The sequence below is a fragment of the Lepidochelys kempii genome, chromosome 3 (assembly GCF_965140265.1).
Source record: "Lepidochelys kempii isolate rLepKem1 chromosome 3, rLepKem1.hap2, whole genome shotgun sequence".
Classification (NCBI taxonomy): domain Eukaryota; kingdom Metazoa; phylum Chordata; order Testudines; family Cheloniidae; genus Lepidochelys; species Lepidochelys kempii.
In genome coordinates, this window is record NC_133258.1 from 196,311,732 (window position 1) to 196,322,774 (window position 11,043).

Genomic DNA, 11,043 nt, shown 5'->3' on the forward strand with positions numbered 1-11,043 from the left:
TAGAACTTTCCAGAACAGAAACATCAAGAGGGTTAATATTTTTGAGGGTAGTTGTTCTCAGATCCAGTTCAATTACAGACTTCTCTCCACTGATCCTCTGAGTGGAGCTTATTTGGTAACTTCCAGCTTTATCCATTCCCCTTGTCTCAGGTTGTGACTGATCACCAAGCACAACTTGATCCTGACTGGTCATTCGGAGGCTAGGCAGAAAACCTTTCACAAGGCTATCACTGGGACTGCTCACCACCTTATAAGCCAAGATGTTGGACTGCAAAAGATTATCCTTCACCAAGGTAACCCTGCTGAGACTTTGGGAAGGGGTAGAGCCAGTATTCTTGTCTCCTATGGTTTCCACTCTGTCATGGGCTACGGAATGCAAATATGAGGCCAGGACAGGGTAACTCAGAGGTGTTGGATTTATATTCAGTTGTAAATCTTCCATATTAGTTTGCCTCAAACTAGTGAGTAAAAAGGACATTCTGCTTTCTGGTCCTTCTAACTCCATCGATTTCAAGGGTTCAGTTAGATGAGAAACACTTAAGTAAGAAGTCTCAGAAAGAAAGCCTGGAAGACTTTTTGGCCTGTACACCTGGCTAAAGTCTACCAGGACTTCTTCACACTCTGTGGGTCTCAACTCCCAGATATCAGGTACAGCAGATTGAGGTAGGCTTCCAAAAGACTTTCCTATGCCAAGACTCTTTTCTTTGTCCATTGATGTAGACAAATGAAGAGACTCCAGCAAGCTATGAGCTTCTGTTTTTAAAAGTTGAGACTTTGCATCATGCTGAAGTTTAAGTTGAAGAGAACTTTCAAGAACTTCAAGATTTTGACCTTCACCCCCTACCTGTAATAACCCTGTGTTATTAAGTACAGTTGTCTTGTTAAGGCTTTTGTTAAGATTCTCAGTACTTAAAGCTGTACTAATGTTTGTATCATCTGAAATCTCTCCATGGTATATTACTGATACTTTGTTAGATCTGGGAGTGCTGTGACTAGTTCTCTTTGATGTTGGAATAGGGGCTTGAGAAACTAAGATATCGTCAGAAGAGGAATCAATGTCACGGTGTTTGAATATATAATACTTTCCTTTAAAGTATTTTTTTCTAGGGTTTGAAGAATACTTAATCAGAAATACTACATGGACAGCCCGGGCATAGGTGGCAAAGACATGAATCTTCTTGTTCCAACAAGCATAGATTACAGTGTTTTCTACTAATGAAGAGACTCCTTGAAATAGGATTTTATCATCATTTGTGTCACAGTCCTCATTGGTCATAAATCCTTTGATATAAATGATTATGTGTTTTCTGGAACCTGCCCATATGGTCCAGTTGCACCAAATATTTAGCTGAAAATGGTTATATGTTGGAGGAGAAAACTCCCCAAGCTTTTCCTTCAGGACTCTATGGCAACTTCTCACAGGGACATACACCAACATCCAAGGGAGCCCCAGGTCTGGAAGACAATATGAGAGAGACAGATTCAAGCTAAAGCCTTCCCAGAAAGGTAAGAAAGTCCCCTCCCCACCCCCCAAATCATCTCAAAGATTTCCACTCTCCCACTTTGCACAAAAAAGTCTTCACCCTCCCCTGCACCTTTTCCCTCAGAGACCAGGTGTATTATAAGACTCCATTGCAAGTAATTTGAGTAGGAGCCAAGGCCCAGATCCTCAGGCATATTTAAGTGCTGAACTCCCATTGAAATCAATGGGTCACACTCCTAAAAAGCCTTTGAGGATCTGGGCTCAGCTGCTGTGGCTTGGGAAGTGGAGAGAGAAAGAAAATAAGGCCATGTCTACACTAGTGAGCTTACAGCTGTACTGATGCTCTCTCATGTAGATATTCTATGCCAATAAGACAGAGCTCCCCATGGACATTAATCCACCCCCCAAAAAGTGGGCATAGCTATGTCAGCGGGAGAAGCTCTCCTGCTGACATAGCACTGTGCACATTACTACTTATGCCAGCATAATTTAGGTCACTCAGGAAGGTGGAATGTTCACACCTCTGAGCAAAATAAGGTTTGCTGGCATAAATGATCGTGTCAACATACATTTACCTCAGAAGAAAGTCTTAGGCTAACATGGGTGGGGCTTGAGATACCCAAGAGGTTTTATAGAATGATCATACCCTAGAGTGCAGCTCTGAAGCTTTCCAATTCATAGATGAAGAGGGAAAGCTAGACAATCCACATCTAGGTTTATTGGGATTTAAGGAAAAAATCACCTCCTGTACTGGGATGGTTCTAAGAATTACTCATTTCCCAGCTGTACAAACCTTTAAGAGCTAGTCAGGTACTCAGAGGTCAATAAGGTTAGAAATGGAATCAGTAAGCAGTGCTCCATGTGATCCACTGCTTCCCCAAGTAAATTTGAGACAGCTTTTACTTTTGGGGGGTAGGGGACCTGGACACTGGTGGCAGGAACTGACAGCATCTAGAAGCAAACAGTGAGAGAACATGTTCCCCTGCCTCTGCCAGTGGGTGGCTGAACCCCAAATGGCTGCTGATAAGTCACTCAGTGGTTTTGTAATATGGGAGATAAGTTACTCAGTGGTTTTGTAATATGAACCAATGTCTGAAGAACAGGTTAAAGCGATCTAACTGCCTGCAAGTTGCAGCATCATCTGCAGATTACCGAGCAACTATACTTGGCACATCCAATTTACCCAGATCATGATGGGACCTTAGTATTGACAGCTACACTGGAATCCATTTGGATGCACCACGCATTCAAAGGAGACGTGCCTTTTGTCACACGGACTGCAGTTAAGCTGCTTTTTTGGGAGACTGCCTAATCTATAGAAACTTCTGCTTTAGAGAGGAAAGCATTGAGAAACAAATGGTGAATTGCCACTTGCATCACTCAGCATTAGGTAAGGTCATAAAAATGCACTTTCACTTAGATTCAAAGGTGTCCCGAAGGCAAACACAATCCACAAGGAGTGAAGTGGTCAACATGTACTTACGCAAACACTTCCATGTATACAGGCACCAAACAGAGGCAAGTGCTATTAAGGCACAATTTTGTTGAGCAAGGTAGCTTTACAACTGCCTCAGTAAGTTTGCCAAGCCCTTTGACAATAAGATGAGACAATCTCTGCTCCTCCGAGTGGAACGTTGAGCCCTGTTTGATTTCAGCTCTCCATATCTAATTGCACTCCTTTGACACAGCATTATGCTGCCATAAAAACAAAACAAGCACTGCATTCCACAGCATTTGAGCTTTTTCCAAATTAACTAAGGTGAATGCAATGATGCCATACGGCACGTACTGGTGTAGCAAGATAAAGATGGCAAAATATATATAATTTTTGCCCCTTCTGACACTGGTGTCTCCCCTTTAACAAGCAGTAGCAGCTTCCCAAAGGAGGGGAAATCAGTGACAGAGTCTAAGTGTAATTTGTTTTCTTTACATTCATACACTAGTCCTGAAATTAGATGGTCATACAGCACACAGGGAAATCCATTCTTCAAGGAATCTCAGCCCAATACCAACACCCCATTCCTAGGGAGCAGCTTTGCTTTTCTGCTTTGATCTTCTTGAAGCAAACACTCCTGTCGCTTGCACAGATCCTTCTCCCGGGACCCTGCCTCTACACAGAGCCTTGCATAACAAGTAGTGACACCACAGTATCTCTCTCCAGGTTTCAAAACTTGCTCACACAGCAAAGCAAAGCACTTGGAAGACTATAACAGCACCACTTGGTGAGGCCTGCCATAAAACGATGCATGGGGCATTTACTTCCGATTCTATACTTAGATCAGAATTCATAATACAGGAGATATAGAACACTCCCAATAGAGAGGGGGAGTTTTTTGGAGCAGGTGACCCAGTAATGGACATCAATTCAGTAGTTTTGGGGTCTGTTTCCCACTCCTAGTCATCATTGTGAAGGAAAAAAAGGTTAAACTAGGAGTGGTAGAAAGAGGCTAATTCAATGAACTGGAAAACCTATCCCTTGTGCAGAAAAAGGTACACTATTTGCCATAAAAAAAATCTTGAAGAAAGAAGGGCCCTTGAGGCTTAATGGATGTTCAACCTAGAGACCTAGGATTGTTTTTTCAATCTGGCCCTGCCACCTGACTTACTGATTGTTTGAGGTAATAGTATTAGCTGCAGTTAAGTGTTTCTTCCTTAAAGCACCAGTTTTCCAAGAAGAATCTTGGAAGTATTTTGTAGTTTGGTGGTGGAAAAGGGACTTTTCTTTTCCCTAGCTCCTGAGGTAAGGTGTCCCTAAATACCACTCTGCAATATACAACTTCTGCAGCCATCTTTATTACTGCTAGCCTTTATTCCAAATCCTGGGGAACATGCAAAAATTTTGGATTTAACTGAAAGCTTACTTGCTCTAAACAATAATGGTGTAGTTAAAAATTTAATTCTTACCTGGTTTCAGCTGTTGAGACTCTTGCAGGGAACTGTTTGCCTGTAAAGAAAATAGAGGGTTAGTTCTTGTTACAGGAAAAAGCCACTGTGAAGGTGTTCACAGCTTTCTCCTTACTCATGGTCACTTAAACCAAAACCTTGTAGCAGCTGATCACTACCTCTGCTAGGGTATTAGAAAACTAGCTTTGATGGTTTCTAGCTTCCATCTATGGTGTATGAGGAATAGAGAGGAAAGTAGGATTTATAGAGGAACAAAGACAGGCTACTAGAGAGTTTAGTTTACTGCATTATGGGGTGTCTACATGGCAATACTCAAACATGGACAAGCCTTCTACTGTTCTCTAGTACTTACCCTCCCTTCAGCTTTATTCACATTGGGGCTGGACTTTACTAAGTCCAAGTGAACCTGCTCATTAAATCCCTGTCCCAAGGAAGAAAAGAATAGGAGGAGTAGAAATACTGAGAAAAACAAAGGTTTCATGGCAAAGCTTTACTGAGAAGCTACATTAGAAAGAAAACAAACCAGAACTCCCACCCAAAGAATAAACAACCAGGTCTCCCCAGACACAGTTAGCACAACAAACTCTGTTGCTATAGATTTCCTGGTTCATCAGCTCACCCTCCCTCTTTGGGAAATACCCCCTTATTATAGAAGGGGTAGGGGGAGAGTTAATTAATTTATACACGTCCTGTCTACTCAGGTGTTATCTATTATCTAATCAGAGCTGCCAAGTAGCATTCACTAGGAGGAGGCGAGCTCTCTCATTTGGAATGAACTATAATGCATATTCAAAGATTCTCTCCTGCTGTTGGAGGATTTTGCTGTGTGTTTCAATGAGACATTTAAAGGGACACTGTCAGGAGGTTTATACCAAACAAAGACTTTGACCTTGGAAACATTTTTGACATATGCTTAACTCTACACACCTGAGTAGTTAATGGGGACTGTTCACATCCATACAGTTAAGCAGGTTGGGGGGCAAAATTAGAAAAAAATCAATTAAGTTTTTATAAAACCTACTATAAACATCAGTGTTTTCAATAACATTTTAAAACCAGCTGTCAGTGAAAGCTGAGATTTACATCTTTCCCTTACTGTGTTTGTAGCCCAGGCATGGCAGCATTATGCTCGTGGATGAGAAAGGGAATCAGACTTGAAATACAAGTGAATCTTATCTCATTGTATAAACTGATCGAAGCACAAAAAGCAACTAGCTTGAATAGTGACGTGTAAATTAGACGTTTAAAATTCTTTATGCTGTAATACTCTTAACATGTCATTGGTAACCCACACAAGGCAATTAGAGTTGTTAACTTGATAGTGTCAATTTAAAAGGTCAATCATAATTTTGGTTCTTTGAAGGTAAAGCTGATGGCCCTGCTTTTGCAATGAGTTCTGTGTGGGTGGATCCCTGCACTTGTGCACAGCTCCATGCAGGATCAGGGCCTAACTCGTTTAGGCCCTTAGTCTGAAAACTGCACCACCTGCCCACAGCTTCATTGACTTCAGTGGGGCTCCATTGGGGGCACAGGGGCTGCCCGCATGGAGCTCAGGGCAGGATCAGAACCTAAGCAGTTGTACTTTAGCTCAGGGGTGGTTATATTTCATTGGCAGGCGAAGTGATCCCTGCATATAGCAATTTGTAAGTTGTTTGAAATTAAAGGCACTTATAATGATCGTAACACTTATTAGAGGTAACCTATGAAACATTCATGGTGGTGCAGTAATGCCCTGGCCAGATTACCTGCAAGGATCAAACCCAGGACATCTGGATCTAAATATATAAGCCTCTAGGACCAGATCCACTGAAATCAATAGATGTTAGGAGTCTTAATATCTTTGTGGTTCTGGGCTGTAGCGCCTATGTTGAAAGGCAAGGACCATTTTCTTGAGCACAGTAGAAGACACATCAACATTTAAGTCAGTAGAGGGGACAAAGAGATACACAATGTTACATGTGAGAAACATTATTAAGGCTTCAACTTTATACTCTCTGAAGCCTGCAGTCTCTAGTGAGTAATTAGATCAGTCATACTTTCAAGGTGTCGGTACTTAGCCACTAGAGTGTGACTGGACCACACACAGTTGAGCAAGTCTGACATTCCATTCACCAGAAGGCAACAGCACAAATACACATTGGGGAGGACAAAGACAAACTGAACTAAACTGAGGGACAGTGGCCTGATCCTAAGCCCACTGAAATAAATGGGAAAACTCCCATTGCCTTGAATGGGCTTTGGATCAGGGCCCAAAACCTGAAATCCTAGTTTGGGCAAAATTATTTTTAAAAAAAGAGTTTGCCCAAGAGTGGATGTCAGGCACTGGTTGACTGGGAGTTTTGCATGAATAATGACTGAGTGAAGTGTGGGCAAGGATTTTAGGAATTGTAGGAGACAGGATTGGTGTGCAAATACAGCTCCTTGTTCTTCACTCCCCTCCTCTGTATAAAACAGCAGGCAGCCTATTAAGGAGCATAGATGGCAACTGACCAGTCACACCACCAATCCTCGATTCTGTATGGCTGAAGATTTAGACAAAGCAAATAGCTCGCTAACAGCCCAAAGGCTGAGTTATGTTCTAATAAATTGTTCATCGGACATTTACAAATAACAAGCGAATGTGTAAAAGTAAAAAGTCTGTCTGTTGATAACTCACAAACTGAAAAGGAGGCGACATTCCCTCGATACATTTCAGAGTAGCAGCCGTGTTAGTCTGAATTCGCAAAAAGAAAAGGAGGACTTATGGCACCTTAGAGACTAAACAATTTATTTGAGCATAAGCTTTCGTGAGCTACAGCTCACTTCATCGGATTTCCCTGAAGAAAACGAACTGCTCTGGTCCTGAGGGAAGACTTCCAGCCAGGATCAGGAGGGTGTTGGCAGCTGTCGGAACATTTGATACAACCGCTGACAGGTGTAGTTTAGTTCCTCCACCCAGGACACAAAGGAGGTGGTACGGATTCTCTAAGTCGGGGGTGACCAACCTGTGGCGCCGGAGCCACGTGCGGCTCTTCATAGGTTAATATGCGGCTCCTTGTATAGGCACCGACTCTGGGACTGGAGCTACGGGTGCCAACTTTCCAATGTGCCGGGGGGTGCTCACTGCTCAACCCCTGGCTCTGCCACAGGCCCTGCCCCTGCTCCACCCCTTCCCGCCCCATCCCCTGAGCCTGCTGTGCCCTCGCTCCTCCCGCTCCAAGCCTCCTGCATGCCACCAAACAGCTGATTGGGAGGTGCAGGGAGGGAGGGGCAGTGGCTGCTGGTGGGCGGGCAGGAGGTGCTGGGAGGGGCGGGGCGGGAAGTGAGGGGGAGCTGCTGACGTGTTACTGTGGCTCTTTGGCAATGTACATTGGTAAATTCTGGCTCCTTCTTGGGCTCAGGTTGGCTACCCCTGCGCTAAGTGGAGAGACAACTAGGGATCTAGGATAGAAAAAGGATTAGAGAAAACCTTAGGGACAGCCAAGGTCAAGGCTGAAGTTCATATTGTGCCAACAAATCCAGCCCCCCCCCCCCACTTCCCCCTGTCCCAACCCTGGAAGGGGATTGTTTGGATGCTAAGACCCTGATCCTGCTAAGACTTAGGCATGTGCTTAACTGTACACCCTGTGAATACCCCTACAGAACGAGAGATACTCCCAGGGTTTACAGTTAAGCATGTGTGTAAGTCTCAGTCAGGGTCTGTGTGCTCTGCTGACGATGAGGTATGGACTTAACCCATTCATAACTGAGTCTAATCAGAAAAGCTAAAGTTTAATTTCTTTCGGGGATAAGGAATTCACCCACCATGGCTCAGCTTCCCCATTTTAAGATGTTAGGACTCGGCTTTTCTAGTATGTATATTGCACTAGTTTCCCCATTGTCCTGGGCTCTGTCCACACATACAACAACAAAAAAACAGTCCCTGTCCCAAAGACAAGAGACAGCAGGTGGCTACATCAGCGGGGTGAGGGGAGGTACAAGGTAACATTGAGGTTATAGCAGTGATTAAAAGTACACTAGCTCTCTAATCATTATCAAGGCTTTTATAGGCGTCACAACGGAGGTGAGTTTTATGAGGAGATTTGAAGGAGGATAGTGTAGTGACCTTGCAGATTTTTACAGGGTACTCCTCCCATTCAAAAGGAGTGGCCTGGCAGAAAGCACAAAGGAGCTTGTGGGAATATTGAGCTGATGGTTGACAAAGGTATCACTGGTGGAATGGAAGTGGGAGTCAATGACTGAATAGAATATAGGGGGTGATAGGCAGGGTGGGGATCCAACATGAAGGGCTTTTAAAATAACGGAAAATAATGTGTTTCATGTTGCGGAGAATGGGGAGCCAATGGAGGGATACAGAGATTTGGGGGAGTGACAAGCTTGAAACAACAAGCCAAGGAGATGGTCTTTTCAGCAGCGTTTAAAATAGACTGAGGGAAAAAGGGGGATTAATGGCATTTGTCAAAGCCAGAAAGCAGGAGGTTGCAATCAGCCAGGCTATTCCTGCTTTATAGATAAATATATTTCACAATCTGTCATTCCTCTTCTATCTTCATTTTTCTGGTTGCTGTCAGTGGATGCATATGTCTGGCTCTTTCAGTTAAAACTTCCATCAGAATCTGGAATTTTTCTGTCTGTGAGATTTCTCCATCCATAATCATGTGTGTGATCTTTGCACTCTCGAAAATATGAACTGTCCCTTCTCTTGCGCTTCTGTACTACATGTGTGCCCTTGAAGAGGTAACTGCTGGTTTTGTGGAGAATAGCTTGTGTGGGTGCACAGACCCAAAATAAAATTTTAAAATTGATATTTTAAATGGGTTTCATCTTGATGAGCTTTAAAGCAACCGTTTCATATCAAGATTTAGATTTCATAAGCTGTGTGACCTATAGCCTCGTTAAAAAATAGGAAGTTCACTGCAATTGGTTTGTTTGCAGAAAGAATAAGAACATTTCTCAGTTTCTAGCTTAGTAAATGAGAAAGCCTCGACGATGACATTTATCATAAGTCTGAGTTTATTTTTATTTTGCTGATGAATAAATGTTTGAGCAACAGATTTTTTGGTTGGTTGGGCTGAACCTTTTCCCATTAGTTATTTTTAGAAGGATTTTATTTGAATTTTTCATAACCTCGAGACAATGTCTTTTAGAGAGACGAGATGGAGGAGGTAATATCTTTTCTTGGACCAACTTCTATTGGTGGGAGAGAGACGAGCTTCTGAGCTTGTCTCTCTCGTCAACAGAAGTTGGTTCAATAAAAGATATTACCTCCTCCGCCTTGTCTCTAATATCCTGGGACCGACACGGCTACAACAACACTGCATGTGTCTTTTTAGGACATTTGACCCAGATAAGACCATGTCTGCTTTCTCACGAGTGGTCTTCTATGTGTGGATTTTTGATATTTTGGGGGAGTCAAAGACCAATAGTCTCTGTGATATGAAAAATACTGAATATTTTTTACATTGCTGACTTAAACATGGTTCTTCCAAGTTGACACTTCTAATGCAGCCGATGAAGTGAGCTGAAGCTCACGAAAGCTTAGGCTCAAATAAATTGGTTAGTCTCTAAGGTGCCACAAGTACTCCTTTTCTTTTTGCGAATACAGACTAACACGGCTGCTACTCTGAAACCAGCTAATGATAACTTAATTCAAAGTTGATTGTACTGAGTTACACGGTTCCAAGGTAGGCCTTGCGGCAGATTTGTCCAAAGATCTTGGAGGGAGGTACTGCAAGGCAGAATGAGCAAAACTGTTTTCACTGAAAATAATTCAACCTGCTCTAAGCGAGAGCTAAAAGAAACACTTTGGGCCAATGTCTATGCAGTTGTAAATGGGGACAGCCCAAAAGAGCTATGCTCATTTACTCCAACACACAGTTTGGCTTTCAATTTTTTGTTGATTATTTTGTGGCTATAGTAGTTACTCTCTTATACACATATGAAAAATTATTCCCTCTTGGGAGACCTCTGTATTTACTACCCTGAGTTAAGCATCCACTGCAACTCCCATTTCTTTGCTTCATTGGTTAGCTGGAATGGTTTTAGGTTTGCAAAGTTCAGCGATCTTAGATATAATGAAATATAAAAGATTTCTCAAGAGATATTGTGTGACTCTTTAATGCATGGATAATTGACTTGACAAACCTTGGTCACCTTGGCCCAGGACTTAGGGCCCAAATACTGTTGAGGATCTGGGCCCTACTCCATCCTTCTGAATTGTTCCTAGTAATATAGTCATTAGGCTATGTATAGAGCAGTTTTAACATACTAAAGGAATGAGTCTCCAGTTTCCATGTACATGACATAGCTTTATCCACTTTTTATTATTTAATATCTTTTGTAATGCCACTAAATAAAGCCTGGCCACATTTTACAGTCTTCAGATTCCAGAATGAATTAGTGCTTTAGTTTTTCCTGCCAGATAAATACATAAAATAAACAAGCATGATGTTTTTTGGAACAGAAATCTACAGTGAAGCTGTTTTCTCGGGGCTTTCCGATAATTTCAAGCAATTGTTTGTCAACAGTCTATTGTTTATTTTCCCAGAGCTGGAAGACCAGGTCACTCATTACCTGTGAGAGGAAGTCATAGAATTGTGGCAAGGCAGAGTCTTGCTTAAAGATTAGCTATGGTAATCTCCTGAAATTTGTCATATTTACATGCTGAATCATTTTTA

The 11,043-nt window shown here is 42.4% G+C and overlaps 1 protein-coding gene across 1 annotated transcript in view; it reads left to right on the top strand.

The window, feature by feature from the left end:
* Window positions 1-253, top strand: part of TMEM17 (transmembrane protein 17) — a 65,081-nt gene extending 64,828 nt beyond the window's left edge. The window contains exon 6 of the mRNA XM_073339544.1: window positions 151-253. Within this exon, the coding sequence (XP_073195645.1) occupies window positions 151-157 (7 nt within the window). The 3' untranslated portion in view covers window positions 158-253. The remainder of the gene's footprint in view (window positions 1-150) is intronic.
* The last annotated feature ends 10,790 nt before the right edge of the window (window positions 254-11,043 follow it).